The sequence below is a fragment of the Oncorhynchus gorbuscha genome, linkage group LG09, assembly GCF_021184085.1.
Source record: "Oncorhynchus gorbuscha isolate QuinsamMale2020 ecotype Even-year linkage group LG09, OgorEven_v1.0, whole genome shotgun sequence".
In the NCBI taxonomy this organism is placed as follows: Eukaryota; Metazoa; Chordata; class Actinopteri; order Salmoniformes; family Salmonidae; genus Oncorhynchus; species Oncorhynchus gorbuscha.
Genome location: NC_060181.1, coordinates 26849119 through 26871277, shown reverse-complemented (window position 1 = coordinate 26871277; position 22159 = coordinate 26849119). Strand labels below are relative to the sequence as shown.

Sequence of the window (22159 nt, the reverse complement as noted above, 5' to 3'; positions counted from 1 at the left end):
AGTGTTTCCAATTGCATTGTCTTGTATTTCTCTACACTGATCATTGTTGTTTTCTGGAACAGGAAGTGGCCCACTGTGTATGATGATGTCATATCACTGAGCATGCCTTTTATTGTAAATTCAGACACCTTGTATGAATCACAGTGGCTATGTTTAATGCATACAACTTTATGTGAGTTAATGAGAGATGGTAGAGGTTGACCCACCGTAGCTGTTGCACCATGACAAAGGTAGACTAACCAACATAACATCATCATACATAGCGAGGTGACTTACTGCTTATAGACATGGACAATCATAGGATGTTGGTGAGAAGTTTAGGACTCACCGTGGCTGTTGCACCGTGACGTCTCCACCAGTCTGTTGTCCTGGTCGTAACACACCATGGCCTGGTAGCGGTAGCCCTGGCCACACTCCTTGATGTCCCCCTGGATCTTCATGCCCGGCTGGCCCTCCACACGCCCACCCTCAGGCAGGATGCAGTCCGACCAGTTCCCCATGGGCTGGGCGTTGTACTTGTTACAGGGGCAGTACTGGATCTCACTGAGGGGGTATACCTGGGTGTTCTTACACTGGTCTTGCTTTTTGCTTTTTCCTGGGAAGAGTGAAGGGAGGAAGGGAGGACAGGCAATCAATAAAAACTGATATGCAGTCGGCCTATGTCTAAATCACAGCTGCCGGAGAACAGCACATACCGACTGGTCATCGTTTGAACTGGTGAGAGCCCAGAATGAGGTCATTCCGCATTGGCTGCCAAATGATCTGGCCAGAATTTAAATTAACGTTTTAAAAAGCCGGTATCCTGGATCCAGATTAAGGACAGAGATGAGTATTTAGAGATTACTTCTACTGTACTTGCAAGCTGTGACCAAATACAGACTCCAGTCACATTATGTCCCTCAAGGAGACAAAGAGGACTAAGTTAATTAGTTCAGTTGGTAGAGCATGGCGCTTGTAACGCCAGGGTAGTGGGTTCGATTCCCGGGACCACCCATACGTAGAATGTATGCACACATGACTGTAAGTCGCTTTGGATAAAAGCGTCTGCTAAATGGCATATTATTATATATTATTATTTATACGACCTACTCCAGTCCACTCACCCACTAGAATCCTCTTGCGGGTCTTGACGCCCACACAGTCCTGTGTACAGGAAGAGAACTTAGACCAGGTGGTTAGCTGGCAGTCGTCCTGGCATGGGAGCTGGCAGGGCTGGGTTAGAGAGGGCATGGAGCTGGCAAACTTCAGACATGCTCCCATGTCCGCTTGACCCCCGTCTTGCTTCCGGCATGAGACAGCTATAGAAAGAAAGAAAGAAAGAAAGAAAGAAAGAAAGAAAGAAAGAAAGAAAGGAGAATGATGTGGTGGTGGAGGTTGGGATGGTGTGAGGCAGGAAGCTTTGGTACACGTTGGCCACTTTTTATTGCTGGCCCAATCTCATTTGGCTAATGCACTCTGGCTGCATTTGGAGGTAAACACGACAGTCCCATCACAGGTGATCAGGACCTGAAAGTGTTTTAAGTGATGATTAACCTACAGTACTGTCACTGTGGGATCTGGAATGACTCATTGCTATGTGGTGTGACTAACTACATTGCATTCCAAATTGTACCCTATTTCCTGTAGTGATCTTCTCCAAATTCGTGCACAACGTAGGGAATAGGGTTCAACTTCATGCGCACTCTCTGTCTCTGGTTCTCTCAGTTCGAAACACACACAGAGGTGAGAACAAGGGTAAGTGATGAAACTGAACATAGTGTAATGTCTATTGACTTTCCCACCCAAACAGACCAGATAGCATTGAGTGAGGAGGAGTAAGAGCTCTGTATTGAATTGTCTCTCCACCTGCGTCAATTTCTACACATATACCATTACAGGTAATGGGGCCTAATGTGGAGTGTGAAGAGAAAGGTTGAAAAGTGCTCATCATCTGATCAGATAATGGCCTTCTACCATCTTCAAGATGCTAATAGAGGTCTGGTGCAAGGAGTGGAAGAGGAACTTTCTGCCTTCAATTCACTGACTGTCGCCATTTTGTAAATTGAAGTCAGATAGATGCATGTAAGCTCAACACAAAGCAATCCACCGGAATGGACATTTTGTGTTTGAACCTTAATGTAAATAATCCACGCCTGGTACGGCTATAGGGAAGAGGTTTGGATAGAGGTTATTTAACCTTCACATCCTCCTCTGAGTCCCAGTGTAACATCTAGAAGGAGATGAAAGATGCATGCCGCCCAAGGCGTTACTGTGATGCCTCACTTCCCTCTCACACGCTCTTTCAGGGAGTCGGACGGATACACTTGATCCCATCAACAATCCCACACACTTCCTCAGTCACATGCATAGTACCATGCAAGTTAAAGGCAAGGTAAATCAAGCGCAACTCTAATATTTGAAAGACTGTATGAATGTGACCAAGTCGGAACCCTTAGAAGTGTCTGTATCTACCTTTATCCAATAGTTACCAGATTATGGGTAGTCTCTCGTGTCTTTTCTACTATTTCCGTCAGTACAGATTTGAACACTTCATCCCCAGAATCAAATGGAGTAGCTAGTGCATGCAATATTTTGTTGCTCACCTCTAGCCTGCAGCCCAGGCCCACAGGTCTCCACAGCTCCAGGACTGTCCTGACGCACGGACCACGGAACCAACTGGCATCGCCGCCACTTGTGTGTCTTCCACCTGCAATACAAGAAACAGAACACAGCTCAGTCATCTTGAGAGTCAAAGTCTTGGTCTACACTCAGAGAAAACAGGCTTCCAAAGGGGTTCTTTGGCTGTCCCCATTGGATAACCATTTTAGGTTCAGGCATAAACCTTTTGGGTTTCATTTAAATTCTCTGTGCAAAGAGTTATACATGGAACTCAAAAGGGTTCAACCTAGAAACAAAAATGATTCTTCAAAGGGTTCTCCTATGGGGATAGTTGAATAACCATTTTAGGTTCCAGATAGCACCCTTTGTTCTAAGATAGTAGTTAACTTGACTCCTCTTTAGTCAAGAGAGACTACCCAGTGAGTAGAGTGGTTTTGGATGCTGATGGAGCCTTACCTGTATCCCAGACAGACAGACGGCACCTCACAGTCTCTCTCCTGGGCCAACACCTCCGGACAGTCCTGTCCCCCATTGGCCGGCAGCTGGATGATGATGCGTTTCCTGTTCTGTTTCATTTTCGTGTTGCCGCCTTATAAGAACCAATAGAAAAGCACTTTATTCACACACTGTCCCAATCAATAGACAGAGGCAATAACAGCAACACTCAAGCAACTTCCATTGGGCCTGGAAGTGCAAAATGATTATGATGAATGCCTGTTACGTACTTGAGTAATGCAAATCACAGGTCCTTGAAAAGGTCCTTGTAAAACAAGTGTGTTTTGTTCGCTGTTGACTTTTAGCAGCTGTGTGTCATTAACCTTGCTCAACAATGAAACATAATGAAGGAGCACAGTTGGTTCCCAGCTCTCTCTAGTTTAGTGTTCTACAGCAGATATGTACTTTCCTGACCAGTTCTGAGAGAAGGTAATGAAATCAAGCATGGGATATTGATTGATATGGGCTTCTCTTATGTGCTAGTGTCCACCCACCTCAGTGAGGTTATATTGTCCTTACTACAGGAAGTCCATATGTGACTCACCACCTGGATTCGATATTATTAGAAATTAGATTTTTTTTTCAATGGTAAAAAGTAGAGACACAGAACTACAAGATGGTATAACATACACCACATTTTTTAGGAACAATGGGAATGTAATTCTGCTTTGAAAGTTGATAAACTTGTAAACTCACTTTTGAGAAAAGGGCCTTTGAATGTTTTGGTACCTACTGGAGACATCTCCTTTGTCTACATCCATTCAGCATTGTTCACACCCTCTTAAGCCAGCCCAACCCATCTCTTTAAGGATTACATGTGAGGTCATGTGCTAAACAGCGAGAAGTAAAGATTAAAAGGGGTGAAAGTAGTAGCCTACAATAAGGAAGCAATCCAGGTAAACAGAAAGTGTCCAGATAAAAATGTTGATAAAAAAAACATTTTTTTTCCATTCAAACGGCTCTCCTATGAAGTCGGGACTTCCGACATACACCTAGTTTCCTGGAACGGGTCACATATCTAGGCTATATACAGTACAGGCAGTAATCCATATCCCTATCAGGATCATAATACAGTGGCCATATCCATGTTGCAATGTAGGATCCATAGAGCTAGCTAGCTGCAGTAGATAGAGATAGATACTGTATTTATATGGTAGGATCTGTTCTCACCGGAGAAGGATAAATCCATAACCATATACTCATAGTAAAGCCAGATGACCTGTGTGCCAAATGTGAAATAATACCAGCAAGATTACTAGCAGAGAGATTAAAGGATAGAAGACTCGGAAAACAAGCCGAGGGACTGTTTTTTAGACCCTATAAAGTATTGCTTAGCAGATGTTTCTGTAGAGTAATCATGTCAGGTATTTCATGAATATAACACTCACTCCTGAAATCACAGAAACATGTATCCTAACAAGTGTGTTCTAGCTCACAAAGAGGTTGTTGCAGTGTTGCAGCAAATTGCTTCATAAATGGCACAGCACTTTTAGCTGATTAGCTGCATTTGTACTAGTTCTTGATATAGAAAAATGTTGCCAAGCAACAATGCGCGTTCGCTGGTTCCTGTTATGGTTCTGACTTAGCTAATTGTTTTCTCAGCTCAAACTGAAACATATGATGAGGAGAAGAGTAACCATTCCATAACTGTTCAAGTGTTTTGTTTATCAGATTTGTCGGGGCCTGTAGAAACCAGAAAGTTAACACTTAACGACAGACCCACTATTATTTAGCATTCTCTGTTGTAAGGAATTCCTTCAAGTGCTTTGAAGCGCATGCTCATTTCAAAACCACAAGGCATAGGCTACATCTCATGAGCATGAGCATTTTTTTGCCATGGACAGACTGCTCTGTATCTGTGTGTACTGTAATCTATACTTGAGAATAATAGGCTGTACCTGCTTGGCATATTGTACATCTCTTGACATAGTTGCATTTTTGCCATAGACAACAAACAATATATGTGTGTACTTGAATGTGTTGTTCAGCTGTATATTGTTCTATATCTGTGTATTCTTGAGAAGTTTGAAAAAGCTAGTAGGTACCTGCTTTGCATATGGCAGGGCAGGCGCTCCAGTCGCTGTAGGGGGTGACGCTGCAGTCTCTTTTACATGGCAGGAGGCAAGGCCTGACTGTCTCAGGACGAATACTCTCCGGACACCTGAAATGACATGAAATCACATCATCTAGATCACGTGTCAAACTCCTCCCACGGCGGGCCGAGTGTCCGCGGGTTTTTGCTCCTCCCTTGTACTTGATTGATGAATTAAGGTCACTAATTAGTAAGGAACTCCCCTCACCTGGTTGTCTAAGTCTTAATTGAAAGGAAAACAACTAAAACCGGCAGACTCTAGGCCCTCCATGGAATGAGTTTGACTCCCCTGTGCTAGATGCATATGCACAGACACATGATAGAGCCAAAATAACCATACTGCGCTGTGTTCAGCTGAGACTGGGGTGCTTAAATGTGTCAATATCTAAATGTGTCGAGATGTGTGCATATACCGCTTCTGTTAACGAATGCATATTTGTCTGGTCAACATAATATCACCGCTTCCGCTATATATCAGTACGGGATCATTGGTCTAAGGAATGCTGCAGGGATTCTCCCAGTATATTGTGAATCATTGGTTTTAGGGCTGCAGATTGAGCCCCTACTGTACATTGCTTTGAATACCATATCCCCACTGTAACAGTGTTAACTTGTTCATGTTCTAAATGGTAATGAACACATTAGCATATCATACACGTTTCAGTTATGACATTATACGATTTCATTATTTGATATCACGGTATATTAGTATATTGTTCCAAACCTAGTGGGTGTGTTAAGTTATGTGTCATGTATTAAGTGATAGTAGTTCAGCAGCTGTAACTATGAGAAGCATTGTGTGCTAGTGTGAAGTGGTAGCTAGGTAAAATAAAACCCTGGATGGGAGAATCAGAAACTGCCGGAATAAAACTGTCTGAGGCTCATTTCCATACCCAGCATGGGATCTAGCCCGTCCCCAGTCAGCCTAGTAGCTCCAGCTCATCCTGCCAGAATAATGCTTCTATTAAAGCTGAATAAATAAATAGATAATTCAATATAATTCATATCCCTAAGATGCCCTAAGGGTGGTAGGGAGGGAGAACCCAGATGCTTTAGAACAAATGTCTGGAACCTAGGCAGAAACCTGTCAGGGAACCCATCAGCTCACAGCTATGCAGCCAGTCAGACAGTGGTAACAATAGGATTTTGTTCCTTCCATAGACAGATACTGGGACAAATGCTCTGTGCATTGGTGCTTTGATTTATGCTTAGCAAAGGCTTATTGAACCCTGCATACTTATTATGCCAAATCAGCATAAGCATAACCGTTCTGCTCGCATTTACTTTCTGTAATTTGCTTGAACAGAAATATTCCTTTCTCACTTTACACAAATATTATATTCATATACTACTTATGTTGGTATTCAGTTATCTTTTTGAAGGAAAAACTTTTACTCTTACAACTTTGGGTGCTTAAAAAGCGCTATATAAATACAATGTATTATTATTATTTTTACTTTGAAGGTGGAATTCTTACTTAGAAAAAATAAACTCTTATTTTGAAGGAGAAACTCTTACTTTTTGGGTGGCACCTGTCCCACATTGACCCGTACACAGATGACCTTCCGTGTCTGCATCCCCACAGAGCACGAGGAGTCCCCTCCCCCAACTCCGGCCCGAGCCCCTGTGGAGTTGGCAGAGGGGACCGAGGTGTCCTCGATACACTGTCCCCAGGGCCCTGTCTGCCAGTGGTACACAGTACAAGGGTGGTCGTTGCAGCTCCGCACCTCCTGGAGAGCACTGCTGTTGGGGCACTGGACCCCGCCTGTCAAACACACAACAACCAAATGATCAATCAATCAAACGTATCTATAAACCCCAACAGCAGTTGTCAAAAAGACCCCAAAGAGGAAGCAGAAGCACAAACACCACATTCAAATACAGGAGATACTAATGGGGATCCCTAATAAATACAAATACTCAGTTACATGAGTGTGGTTTGCCTTGATTCGCTGGGAACAAGACAGCTCAGCCAATAGGGTTTATTTTCTAAGCTTCGTAAGTTGCACTGACTATTGAGCCTGAGCTGACAACGTTGTCATCTTATCATAACGAGAAAGTGAGTAAGTTAAGCTGTTTGTCTCTGATCATCCAAGCCTTCTCCACTTCCATTCAATTGATACATCTGTGTCTTGTGCTCTAAGGATTAACTTCTATTTTTGGTTCCACTCATTGAGTTAAAAACGTTACTACAGCAGTGTCAGAGCTAAATAAACCAATATTGTCCCTTGGGGGAAAGCAGTCATGGAGATGGAGACAACGGAGATTAGTTGACCCGGGGTCTGACAGTATCTTGGACACCAGGTGGACCACATGTGACCCCTTTTCCATCCCTACCACAGATCGTTGTCATGTGTGTGTGTTGTATCGTATCTGTGTGTGTGTGACCCTTAACAACCCCTCACCACGATGGGATGTCAAACATTAGCAGGCTCTGTCAAGCTGGGATACCAGGCCCCGAAGGGAAGGTCAACCATTACCAATCAATGTGATCCAGTGGCCAATCAATGAGATCCACCAGCCAATGAAAGAGAAGGACATAACCACCGCGATCCTCCATTCAATGCTGGAGAAGGACTGCGATCAGCCAATCATTGGTGGAGCAGGGGAAAACTGATGACGCTTACATAAGGAAATGCTTCTGTCTTCAAAAGCCACACAGTGAAGATATATAATTGACCTCTGTAGCCCCTTTGGGAGCATGTCCTTCAACGGGTCATTTCTAAAGGATGCTATTGACTTTTTTCCTCCAAGAGACATTAGTTAGTCAGGTATGTTGTGTCATTGTTACTACTATGGTTAATGAATGACATTGTAGAGCTGTATTTGAATGTTTCAGTGTTACTAATAAAACTATTGAACTCTGACTCAGTGTGGATTATTGAACATCTGCTTTGCTGGTAGTGCCATTATTCTCTTTACAAGTCTTGTAAAAGGTCTCTAACCATAACAATCATGCAGAGGTTATCTTATGTTTTCTTACATCCTTTACAATAAAGTACCTCCTTTGCCTCCATGTTACGTTACAGAGCTCTTCGAGTCAAAGTCCCTATAACCTTTCACGACATGTAAAACAAGGCCAAGTCTCCCTACAGTTGTTATTAACAGAACTGTAGCTAGTGGGTCAAGCTACCTCGGCTAATCCTTTGTGATATTACGAGCGTGTCCTAACATGGCCTGTTGTAATTACTCTACGGGCTCAACCCCACTTCTCCCTGAGTTGCAATTACCCAGTTGTTAGTCATGTAAATACCTTACTCTGCATTTCTTAATCGGCGTCAGGACAAAATGAAAGTAAGCATACGCCTAATTAAAACACCTGGTTTTCTGAGCAGTCTTTCAAATGATTAGGACACGTACAGTAAACACCTTGATCGGTGTTCCAGCTGTGTATTTGATCTGCACATGAGCTAGCAGCAGCCGAGCGAGCCTCCCTCTTTAGCGCAAGTGAAGTGTGTTCGGAACAACTGAATGTATGCCTCATAAGAAGTAGTTTTCACATACATACTTTATATGTCCGTGCCCAGAATCAAATACATTTCCAAGAAATAACCTGGCAGCTGTGGTAGAATGTTTATTTTGATTGCAGATTTTCTGCATTTATCAGAGTGCCATCAGGTAGCCTGATTTCAGATGTGTCCATGTAAACAAGACTATTAGGGAAACTATTCTTCTACCTAAGCATGTAAACATTTTAATCAAACTATTATATTAATCTGACTATCCACAATAATCACATGAACTATACTCATTGTCTTGCTATGGTCCAGTGGAGGATATCTACAAGAACTGTTAAAATCATAGCAGTACTATAAAATACACTACAACATGCTGATCTACTGCCAGGCAATCACACAGCCTAGAGTGGGTTGTATAGAGATGGGTTCTCAGGTCGTGACTGGCAGCTTAGACGGTAAGACTCTAACCCAGAGGCACTTGTTCCATTACTGACCAGACTCTCCCTTCCACACTTCTCTTCTCCTTAGGGTTTCAGCCTCCTCTCGTTAAGGTTTCAGATTGCACTTAACACGAAGGAATGTTCTTTACTAGCACTGCGCTGTTGAGGGGCAGTACAAGTTTTACATAGTACAAGCATAACATTATGCTGAGCAGGCAGTGAGGGGAAATAGATTGGTATGCAGGTAGCCATATATCGACTACATACATCGACTTATAACATCTACAGGGCTGAATAACTACATCTATGGGAACACTGCATTCTAAGGGCATAAGAAAAATTATAGTACCGAAGAGCGCAGGAACCTTGGGCACCTGCGATAGACCTTAAAGGAAGGTAAACGCAAAGTTATGATTTCTTTGTAACCATCCATACATTTGTGAAAGGTGCAATAAATAATACTATGCACTAGGGCTCCAAGCACTTCACAACAACGCTCAGATTATTTGAGCCTAAACATCGAAAATGTAGCTCTAGAGAGTTGTACAGCCATATATCCTACAGTATTCAAGCTTGTTATTCCTTGTGACTATGTCACACAACCTTACCCTGCATCACAGTAACCCAGGCTACAACCTGTGCAGTCGCTGTGGAGGAGGAACATACAGAATCATTTATACTATTTGGCTGTTGGAACATAGAAGAGAGGCAGAGAGAAGCAAAGACTGAGGGCATGGTGAAATGCTTGCTTCAGCAGCCTCATATGAGATACCAGATACTCTCCTGCATGCTGTGCAGACCTGGGATCAAATGAAGAAAATATTATCTTTCCAATATTTTAGCTGCACATGATTGAGCTCATCTGGTGCAACAGAACCAATAGAAAAGTGAAAACCCTGTCCAGCTGCATGCACTACAGACAGGCTCTATCAATCATCAATGTACTTGAAAGAAAATAGATACTATTTGAACCCCGGTCTGATGCTGTGTGGCCTGGTCCCAGACCCAGTGCGGTCTTGCCAACTCCCATTGGTCAACTCCTATGTTTGGCATGACAACAACCATATGAGTCAGCTGTACTACACAGACAGGTCTGGGACCAGGTCTGACGCTGTGCGTTGTGTGATTGTAGTCTCACCTTCCCCAGCGCTGTAGGCCAGTACTGAGCGGGCTCTCATCTGCCTTCCCTCTGTGTTCTTCCCGGAGCAGGTGTGTGAACACAGGGACCAGGTGGTCCAGGGACTGAGGACACAGTCCTTGGGGCAAGGCACCTCACAGATGACGGGCATGGGAAGGATGGCATCACGGCATAACTGGCGGTCCACATACTCACCTGGAGGCACAGGGAGACAGGAGACACAGTATGAGGCTAGCTGAGGATACTTAGAATGTGAAGGTGTCCACGTCTGTTACATACACATACAATACAATATACAGTCCGTATCATGTGCCGATATCATCCACAAAATCAGATTGCAAAATCAGATCTGGCGCATTTGTTCACCTAGACACCTAGCTCCCGAGTGGCGCAGCGGCCTAAGACACTGAATCGCAGTGCTAGAGGCGTCACTACAGACCCTGGTTCAATTCTGGGCTGTATCACAACCGGCCGCAATCGAGAGTCCCATAGGGCGGCGCACATTTGGCCCAGTGTCGTCCTGTTAGGGTTTGGCTGGTGTAGGCCGTCATTGTAAATAATCATTTATTCTTAACTGACTTGCCGAGTAAATAAAGGTTCAATAAAAAGAATAAATAAAACCCAGATATTGGTTATGTAAGGAGAGAGGGAGTTTAACAGACAAACCTATAAGAGTACACAAACCACATAATACTTGTCCACATATTCACCAAGTCTGAAGGGAAAATACGCATGGGGTATTATGATAAATGTTTACACCATCATGAAAGATTGGTTCGCTTTCTCAGGCAGATGACAGAGCCATTAGACATGAGGGAGGAAGCCGGGGGAATTAAAAACTTATTTCAAAACAAGAACATATGAATTGAAGTGAATATTTGCACCAATTGAAATTCAAATTCAGGCAGTGGGGCATTAGTTTAATCTTTTACTCATGACTTTGACAGCGTACATGGAATAGAAATGAGCTCATATCCAAATGACTGCATCTCTAATACATAAGCTAGCTGGATAAAAGCTTGTGTATCACCAACTGTGTCACACAGACATTAAGACAACAGATACTGAATCATTGTCATCTTTTTTTTTCTGGCATTTTTTAAAAATTAACTCATCCACCAACCCCATCTTCGGAGGACAAATCTCTTTTTAGTTTTTTAAAAAGCTTTTCTGCTACATATTATACATACACATTTTACATACATATTTTACGTACAAATTTGACATACATGGTACTTTTATATAAAGCAGTCACATTACAATAATACATTATCAAACATCAGCTCTTTAATCCCACCCCTCAACCACTCTCAGACCATCCCACCTATCACCATAGACCTCAGCTCTTTAATCCCACCCCTCAGACCATCCCACCTTTAATATCACCATCAGACCTCAGCTCTTTAATCCCACCCCTCAGCCACTCTCAGACCATCCCACCATCACCATAGACCTCAGCTCTTTAATCCCACCCTCAGCCACCTCAGACCATCCCACCTTCACCATAGACCTCAGCCTTTAACCCCTCAGCCACTCTCAGACCATCCCACCTATCACCATAGACCTCAGCTCTTTAATCCCACCCCTTTCAGACCATCCTATCACCATAGACCTCTTTAATCCCGCCCCTCAGCCACTCTCAGACCATCCCACCTATCACCATAGACCTCAGCTCTTTAATCCCACCCCTCAACCACTCTCAGACCATCCCACCTATCACCATAGACCTCAGCTCTTTAATCCCGCCCCTCAGCCACTCTCAGACCATCCCACCTATCACCATAGACCTCAGCTCTTTAATCCCACCCCTCAGCCACTCTCAGACCATCCCACCTATCACAACCCCTCAGCCACTCTCAGACCATCCCACCTATCACCATAGACCTCAGCTCTTTAATCCCGGCCCTCAGCCACTCTCAGACCATCCGACCATTCACCGTAGACCACCCTCGTTTGGTTTCCATGTAACATATTATATATATATATATGTTTTACATTTTGAACCTTTCTAATCTTTTAGTGTCCACAGATTGTGAGCTAAAGATAAAAACCTTTCCGACGAGTATTATTATATTATTTATTGATTGACTATGGCTTTACAAATCGCCCAACACTGCTATTTGTAAGGTTCATTTTAAGTGAATGTTGTGATTTTTTAAACTATTCCTGAACTCTGTCTCTTCGCAGCAAAATCTACAGAGCTGAGATTGTTGTATGCCCAATATACAGTTGAAGTCGGAGGTTTACATACACTTAGGTTGTAGTCATTAACACTCGTTTTCAACAACTCCACAAATTTCTTGTTAACAAACTATAGTTTTTGCAAGTTGGTTAGGACATCTACTTTGTGCATGACACAAGCATGTTTACAGACGTATCATTTCACTTAGAATTCACTGTATCACAATTCCAGTGGGTCAGAAGTTTACATACACTAAGTTGACTGTGCCTTTAAACAGCTTGGCAAATTCCAGAAAATTATGTCATGGCTTTAGAAGCTTCTGGCTAATTGACCTCATTTGAGTCAATTAGAAGTGTGGATGTATTTCAAGGCCTACCATCAAATGCAGTGCCTCTTTGCTTGACATCATGGGAAAATCTAAAGAAATCAGCCAAGACCTCAGAAAAAAGACCTCCACAAGTCTGGTTCATCCTTGGGAGCAATTTCCAAATGCCTGAAGGTACCACGTTCATCTGTACAAACAACAGTACACAAGTATAAACATCATGGGACCATGCAGCCGTCATACCGCTCAGGAAGGATACGCGTTCTGTCTCCTAGAGATGAATGTACTTTGGTGCAAAAAGTACAAATCAATCCCAAAACAACAGCAAAGGACCTTGTGAAGATTCTGGAGGAAACAGGTACAAAAGTATCTCTATCCACAGTTAAACGAGTCCTATATCGACATAACCTGAAAGGCTGCTCAGCAAGGAAGAAGTCACTGCTCCAAACTGGCATAAAAAAGCCAGACTACGGTTTGCAACAGCACATAGGGACAAAGATCAAACTTTCTGGAGAAATGTCCTCTGGTCTGATGAAACAAAAATAGAATTGTTTGGCCATAATGACCATCGTTATGTTTGGAGGAAAAAGTGGGAGGCTTGCAAGCCGAAGAAAACCATCCCAACCGTGAAACACAGGGGTGGCAGAATCATGTTGTGGGGGTGCTGTGCTGCAGGAGGGACTGGTGCACTTCACAAAATAGATGGCATCATGAGGTAGAAAAATGACGTGGAAATATTGAAGCAACATCTCAAGACATCAGTCAGGAAGTTAAAGCTTGGTCACAAATGGGTCTTCCAAATGGACAGTGACCCCAAGCATACTTCCAAAGGTGTGGTGAAATGTTTTAAGGACAACAAAGTCAAGGTATTGGGAGTGGCTATCCCAAATCCTACAGAAAATTTGTGGGCAGAACTGAAAATGTGTGTGCGAGCAAGGAGACCTACAAACCTGACTCAGTTACACCAACTCTGTCAGGAGGAATGGGTCAAAATTCACCCAATATATTGTAGGAAGCTTGTGGAAGGCTACCTGAAACATTTGACCCAAGTTAAACAATTTTAAAGGCAATGCTACCAAATACTAATTGAGTGCACAGTTGTGTCCATAACGTTTTGAGAATGACACAAATATTAATTTTCACAAAGTTTGCAGCCTCAGTTTGTATGATGGCAATTTGCATATACTTCACAAAGAGTGATCAGATAAATTGCAATTAATTTGCCATGCAAATGTACTGAATCCCCCAAAAACATTTCCACTGCATTTCAGCCCTGCCACAAAAGGACCAGCTGACATCATGTCAGTGATTCTCTCGTTAACACAGGTGTGAGTGTTGACGAGGACAAGGCTGGAGATCACTCTGTCATGCTGATTGAGTTCTAATAACAGACTGTAAGCTTCAAAAGTTGGGTGGTGCTTGGAATCATTGTTCTACCTCTGTCATCCATGGTTACCTGCAAGGAAACACGTGCCGTCATCATTGCTTTGCAGCAAGGATATTGCTGCCAGTAGGATTGCACCTAAATTAACCATTTATCGGATCATCAAGAACTTCAAGAAGAGTGGTTGAATTGTTGTGAAGGAGGCTTCAGGGCGCCCAAGAAAGTCCAACTTCAACTGTATATAGCATTCTGTTAGTGGCCAGAATTTTATATAACATTTTAAATTGAAAAATTCAAAGTGGTTTTTGTACCAGTTCATAAACCATGTGCCATGTATCTTTCAAATATGGCAGGCAAACAAGTTCCCTACCTTCTCCCTTTTCCACTTGCCTCCTCCAGTTTGGATTGAGCAGACATTCCCATATATTTTTGATAGCTGCATATGTGACATAACTCCTCCGTTTCTATTCATAATATCATTAGTAAATATAATAATACAAAAAATAAAAAATCGATTGAAATATTTTTTTTATCAATCAGTACATCCTCTTAAGGATCTGACCTGTTGGCGCCTAAAGTGACATACACAAATCTAACTGCATGTAGCTCAGGACCTGAAGCAAGGATATGGACACCGATCCCATTAAGGATATTTGAGTTTAACCATACCATTTGTTGAGACATTTGTTCTATCTTTTCTGGAGGATAAAACTAAAATTGTAACCAGCTTAGTATGAAAAGGGCTTTAAACTAAATTAAATTAAAATTAGTTGGAAATGAGAAGTTGTAATCTGTATAAAGTCAAAAAGGCAATTTTTTAACAAAGGAGGAGTCTTTCTTAAAAAACTACAGGAGAACCATTTTGGGTTTAAGAATAACTTATGTATGAGTGAAGCTTTTAGTGAGTGGTTAAAAGCTTTCATATTGAATAATTTTAGCCCCAAAACTCATATTCATTATATAAATAGGCACGTTCAATTTTGTCTGGCTTAGGGTTCCAAAGAAAATTAAATATTTTTTACTCATATGATTTGAAAAACAAGTCATCTGGATTATGTAGCACGATTAGTAAGTAAGTAAGTGAACTATAATAGGACCAAATAGTTAATTTAATTTGAATCAATGTGAGTTTTCCATAATATGTGAATACCAAGAATGTCTGCTTCACCATCTGCCCATTTTATTGGTAAACTACAAGGTAGTGTAAACACTGTGTCTTTTAACGATCCAATACGTAATATGGTACACTTGTCATAATTAGGTTTTAGTCCAAAGAGGCTATAAAAACGATCAAGATCTTCAATGAGAATCCAGATTGAGGACTTAAAGAAAAGTATTGAGTCATGGATCTACATTGATACTTTTGTTTTTATCCCCTGGATTTCTATCCCCTTGAAGTTCTTGTTGGATCTAATTTTATAGCTAGCGTTTCAATGTCCATAATAAATAGATATGTAGACAACGGACAGCCTTGTTTTACTCCTCTTAAAGCTCAATACTTTCTGAGAAGTAACCAGTATTTACTATTTTACATCTGGGGTTGCTTTACATAACTTTAACCCATTGTATAAGAGATTCACCAAAATTAAAGTAATCCAGGCATTTATATATAAATTCTAGTCATACTTTATCAAACGCCTTTTCGAAATCTGCTATGAAGACCAGACTTGGTACTGTATCTTTGATGTTCAGTTGTTACAAGTAATTACCATATATTATCTCCAATATATCGTCATTGTAAAAAAAACTGTCTGATCAGGATGAACAATATCTGGTAAAACCTTTATTATTCTATGTTCATGCATTTTGCCAGGATTTTCGCTTCAAAACAGTGAAGTATAAGAGGCCTCCAGATTTTTAAATGGACTGGATCTTTATACTTACCACCTGGGTCCTGTTTTAGTTGTAATACAATCAAACCTTCTTGTTGAGTACCTGAAAGTCTACCATTTGTATAAGAGTAATTAAAACACGACAATAATGGATCTTTGTGTACATCAAAAAAGGACTGAAATACCTCTACTGGTATACCATCTTTCTGTAAATTTGTATATTTTTGTATATTTTACATCATTATTATTATTATCATTATTAGAAAAAAGCTTTTTTCACAATTTTCCATCCAATTAGCTTTATTTTTCTACATTACACTTGATCGTGCTTGAGTAAGTACCTCCAATTCATTTTGTTTTTCCTCTTACCTAGTTTGTTCCTCTATAGTACAGTTTCCATTACCATCTACCTGCGCTGTTAATTCCTCTATTTCCTTTATTAGTCTATTCTCTTTTGCCCTAAACTGCTTTTATTTTAATGATGAGCATTGTAGTGAATGGCCTCTAAAAGTACATGTAAAAGCATCCAATACAATAAGGGGATCTGCAGTACCTGTGTGGTGCAGAAAAAAGTCCATTCTGAATTATTTATATACCAATGTCTTCGTTAAGAACATATTGTCATCCAAAAGGCTTTGATTCAATTTCCAATATCCCCGTCCACATGGAAATTCTGTAAGAGTTAAATGGAGGCCAATTCTGTTATGCAGGTGAAGGAGGACCCAAACGCGACTTAACAGAAACAGAGTTTATTAATGCTCAAAACTATAACTGAAAACTAGATAGTAGAGGGGAAAACAACTGGAGAAGCGGCCACAAAACTTTTGTCAACTGAGACACCTGCCAGCTGAAGAAACAAAAACCAGGACAGGGTGATACACAATCAGCAAAAACATGACAGGACAGCAATTACAGCATGGAATACAAAACAAGGAACCGATGGAACAGGAACGGATCCAAAGGAATAAATAGGGATCTAATCACGGGAACAGGGTCTAAAGGATGATTAGGGAATAGGAACAGCTGGGAGCAGCCGACCGAGAGATGAAAGGGGAGGGGGAGAGAGAGGGATAGAACCAAACAAGACCAGCAGAGGGAAACGAATAGCATGGGGAGCACAGGGACAAGACATGACAATAAATGACAAACATGACATACCCCCCATTTGTCGAGGAGGAATCTCGGAGGAAATCATCGATAACGGTCCAGCATGAGACGGGGGATAACCCTTCCACTAGGTGTGATTGTCCATAATTTTATGTACCTTGTAAATAGGTCCATTGAGGTGCGAAGAAAGGGCTTAACACAGGAGACATGGAAGACAGGATGGACGCGACGAAGATGTATAATGACGACCTGGGAGACCGGAACGGACCAATGAAAGTCAATAGATTAAGAGGAAGGTTGCGAGTGGAAAGCCACACTCTCTGGCCGCAACAATACCTTGGACTCTTAATCCTGCGTTGTGGAATCATCATTATCTGTGCCCTGTAACGGCAAAGATGTGTTCCTCCAGCACAATACGCACAAATTAAAAGAGCTGGGATGAGAACAGAGGAGGCTCTTCTACTCTGAAGGATAACCCGGTAGCAGTTATTCTGCCCAGGGGAGCTGTTCTGCCCAAGACGCAGGGTTCCTGAAAGAAAAATGCGACCAATGTCTGATTGGCCCTCTCTGCTTGATTAGACTGGGGATGAAACCCGGAAGAGAGACTGACGGATAACGACAGAACTCCCTCCAAAACTGTTGTGAATTGCGGACCTCTGTCTGAAACGGCGTCTAACGGGAGGCCATGAATTCTGAATACATTCTCAATAATGATTTGTGCCGTCTCCTTAGCGGAAGGAAGTTTAGGAAAATGCCGCCTTGATCGAAATCAGAATCACAGTCTTCCCCCAGACAAAGGCAGACCGGTAATGAAGTCTAAGGCAATGTGAGACCATGGTCGAGAAGGAATGGGGAGCGGTCTGAGACGACCGGCAGGAGGAGACACACACGAACAGGCAGACACTCACGCTCCTGACACAAACACGAACACCGGGATGACACTTGGCAGAGTGAGCCCACTGAAGAACAGCCAGACGAGTGGAAACAGGAACGAAAAGGAGGTTACTAGGACACGCACACGCACGCAGTGTGCGTGAGTGCTTGCTTAACCTGTCTTTCAATTCCCCAGACTGTTAACCCGACAACACGCCCATAAGGAAGAATCCCCTCGGGATCAGTAGAAGCCACAGAAGACACTAAACAGACGGGATAAGGCATCAGGCACTACCCGGACGGTAAGAAATCACAAACGAAACGAGCGAAAAACAACGCCCAACGAGCTTGACGGGCATTAAGTCGTTTGGCAGAACGGATGTACTCAAGGTTCTTATGGTCTGTCCAAACGACAAAAGGAACTCCAACCACTGTCGCCATTCGCCTAGGGCTAACGGATGGCGAGCAGTTCACGGTTACCCACATCATAGCACAGATGGCGACAGGCGATGAGAAAAATAAGCGCAAGGATGAACCTTATCGTCAGACTGGAACTGGGATAGAATGGCTCCCACGCCACCTCACACAACCTCGACAATGAATTGTCAGTGACAGGAGTAACGAGGATAGGAGCGGACGTAAAACGTTCTTTTAGAAGATCAAAAGCTCCCTGGGCGGAACCGGACCACTTAAAACACGTCTTGACAGAAGTAAGAGCTGTAGAGGGGCAGCAACTTGACCGAAATTACGAATGAAACGATAGAAATTAGCGAAACCTAAAAAGCACGACACGTGACCTTGGAACGGGCCAATCACTGACAGCTTGGACCTTAGCGGAATCCATCTGAATGCCTTCAGCGGAAATAACGGAACCGAGAAAAGTAACGGAGGAGACATGAAAAGAGCACTTCTCAGCCTTTACATAGAGACAATTCTCTAAAAGGCGCTGTAGAACACGATCGAACGTGCTGAACATGAATCTCGAGTGACGGAGAAAAAATCAGGATATCGTCAAGATAGACAAAAACGAAAATGTTCAGCATGTCTCTCAGAACATCATTAACTAATGCCTGAAAAACAGCTGGCGCATTGGCGAGACCGAACGGCAGAACCCGGTACTCAAAATGCCCTAACGGAGTATTAAAATCCACTGTCCCCCTCTCTGATGCGCACGAGATGGTAAGCGTTAAGGTCCAACTTATAAAGCACCTGGCTCCCTGCAGAATCTCGAAGGCTGATGACATAAGGGGAAGCGGATAAATAACCGTTATGTCATTCAGCCCTCGAACACCACGCAGGGGCGCAGAATAACAAAAAGAACCCCGCCCGGCCGGAGAGGAAGAAGGCACTATGGTACCGGCGTCAAGAGACACAGACAAATAATAGAGCCTTACGTTCGGGAGCCGACAGAGAGTATAGTCTACCTCGAGGAGGAGTGGTCCCCGGAAGGAGATCAATACTACAATCATACCGGTGAGGAGGAAGGGAGTTGGCTCGGGACCGACTGAAGACCGTGCGCAGATCATGATATTCCTCCGGCACTCCTGTCAAATCGCCAGGTTCCTCCTGAGAAGTAGGGACAGAAGAAACGGGAGGGATGGCAGACATTAAACACTTCACATGACAAGAAACGTTCCAGGATAGGATAGAATTACTAGACCAATTAATAGAAGGATTATGACATACTAGCCAGGGATGACCCAAAACAACAGGTGTAAATGAACGGAAAATCAAAAAAGAAATAGTCTCAACCAAACTGTGAGGGTTAAAGGTAGTGTCTCAAACTTACTGGGAAGATGACTACCATCTAAGGGAACATTAGGCTTATCTAATTCTGAAAGGAATGTCAGAACCCATGTTGTCCATGAAACAACCCTCAGCCCCAGAGTTTCAAGGCACTACATGTAGCGCCCGAACCGGTCAGGTTAGTACAGGACTTTGATGGAGAGATAGTGTTTCACCTGTCCTCCGCTTACAGATGACTGGCTTTTACTGGACATGAATTAACGAAATGTCCAGCAATCAATAGAGGCACAGGCGGTTGGTGATCCTCCGTTCCCTCTCCTTATTCGAGATGCGAATCCCTCCCAGCTGCATGGGCTCAGTCTCAAAGCCAGAGGGGGAGATGGCTGCGATGCGGAGCAGGGAAACACCGTTGATGCGAGCTCTCTTCCACGAGCCCGGTGACGAAGATCTACCCGTCGTTCTATGCGGATGGCGAGAGCAATCAAAGAGTCCACATCTGAAGGAACCTCCCGGGAGAGAATCTCATCCTTAACCACAGCGTGGAGTCCCTCCAGAAAACGAGCGAGCAGCGCCGGCTCGTTCCACTCACTAGAGGCAGCAAGAGTGCGAAACTCCCGTTATGGACCGTTCACCTTGGCATAAGGAAGCCAGGGCCCTAGAAGCCTCCCACCAAAAACTGAACGGTCAAAAACCCGAATCATCTCCCTTTAAAGTTCTGGAAATCGTTAGAGCAAACAGCCCTTGCCTCCCAGATAGCTGTGCCCCATTCTCGAGCCCGGCCAGTGAGGAGTGAGATGACGTAAGCAACCCGAGCTCTCTCTAGAGTATGTGTTGGGTTGAGAGAGAACACAATCTCACACTGCGTGAGAAAGGAGCGGCACTCAGTGGGCTGCCCGGAGTAGCAAGGTGGGTTATTAACCCTAGGTTCTGGAGGCTCGGCAGGCCAGGAAGTAACAGGTGGCACGAGACGAGACTCTGGAACTGTCCAGAGAGGTCGGAAACCTGAGCAGCCAGGTTTTCCACGGCCTGGCGAAAGCGGACCCCTGCCCTGCCGAGCATGGCCTGGATCTCGACGGCAGTGTAACGAGCCAGAAGTCTGGGTCCATTCTTTGATCGGTTCCTTCTGTTATGCAGGTGAAGGAGGTCCTTAACAGAAACAGAGTTTATTAATGCTTAACTCTAGATAGTAGAGGGGAAAACAACTGGAGAAGCGGCCACAGACTGCAGGTCTACCCGGGTAGGCGCAGGCCGTAGTCAACTGAGACACCTGCTCACACGCAGCGTCTGAAGAAGCACAAAACACGACAGGACAGGGTGATACACAATCACGGCAAAAACACGACAGGACAGGGCGAAACGCAATTACAGCATGGAATACAAAACAAGGAACCGATGGAACAGGAACGGATCACAAAGGAATAAATAGGGAGTCTAATCAGGGGAAAGGATCGGGTTGGGAAGGCTAAATGATGATTAGGGAATAGGAACAGCTGGGAGCAGGAACGGAACACAGAGAGAAGAGAGAGCTGAAAGGGGGAGGGGAGAGAGAGGGATAGAACCAAACAAGACCAGCAGAGGGAAACGAATAGCATGGGGAGCACAGGGACAAGACATGACAATAAATGACAAACATGACAAATTCGATGGTGGTCCGATCACATTTGTTCTCCTATTAAAACTTTTTTAAACTTTTGATGCCAGCAAGAATAAAACCAGGAAGTAGTCAAGATGGCTAGCTTGATTTAACCTCCTCCATGTATATCTCACTAGGACAGGGTTATCAGCCTCCATATAGTCACTAGTTCTAATGTATCCATGATATTTGTGATCTCCTTAAGTGCATGAGGGGGATAGTTTGTAGTGTGATTTCTTTTACGATCCATTGAGGTACTTAAAAACCGTATTATAATCTCCCACCATAATAATAGATTAATTCGTTGCCGGTGAGCTCAATAGATTATTATATATATTTTAGAAGTGTGAATCATCATTATTTGGCCCATATATATGAATTAGCCAGATGTGTTTTTTGGCACAATAGCATAATTAAAAGAATCCATCTTCCTTGAGGATCTGTTTGCACAATCGATTAAAATGTGTATTAATTAGTATAATCACCCCTTTGTCATCTTTGCGGAGGTGGAATATTCTGTCCTTGATAAATGCCCCCCCACACAACACCACCACACTTATCCTCACACAAACACCACAGACCCACCACAACGCACACGCACACACACACACACACACACACACACACACCATCCCATACCCACCACAACCCACACACCTTATCCTCACACCATCCCATACCCACCACAGACACCTCACACAAACACCACAGACATCCACACACCATCCCATACCCACCACAACCCTCACCCTTATCCTCACTCCATCCCATACCACACCACAACCCTCACCACACATCCACACACCATCCCATACCCACACACAACCCACATCCCTGGATCATGATGCTCTGACAT

The 22159-nt window shown here is 43.3% G+C and overlaps 1 protein-coding gene across 2 annotated transcripts in view; it reads right to left on the bottom strand.

The window, feature by feature from the left end:
- Positions 1-22159, bottom strand: part of LOC124043338 (thrombospondin type-1 domain-containing protein 7A-like) — a 232093-nt gene that overhangs the window by 86387 nt on the left and 123547 nt on the right. For both annotated transcript variants that reach the window (XM_046361855.1, XM_046361856.1), the window contains exons 7-13: positions 10222-10416; positions 6704-6950; positions 5139-5254; positions 3055-3187; positions 2583-2686; positions 1104-1298; positions 329-595 (exon numbers count right to left, since the gene is read on the bottom strand). In XM_046361855.1, coding sequence (XP_046217811.1) covers positions 329-595; positions 1104-1298; positions 2583-2686; positions 3055-3187; positions 5139-5254; positions 6704-6950; positions 10222-10416 — 1257 coding nt within the window. The remainder of the gene's footprint in view (positions 1-328; positions 596-1103; positions 1299-2582; positions 2687-3054; positions 3188-5138; positions 5255-6703; positions 6951-10221; positions 10417-22159) is intronic.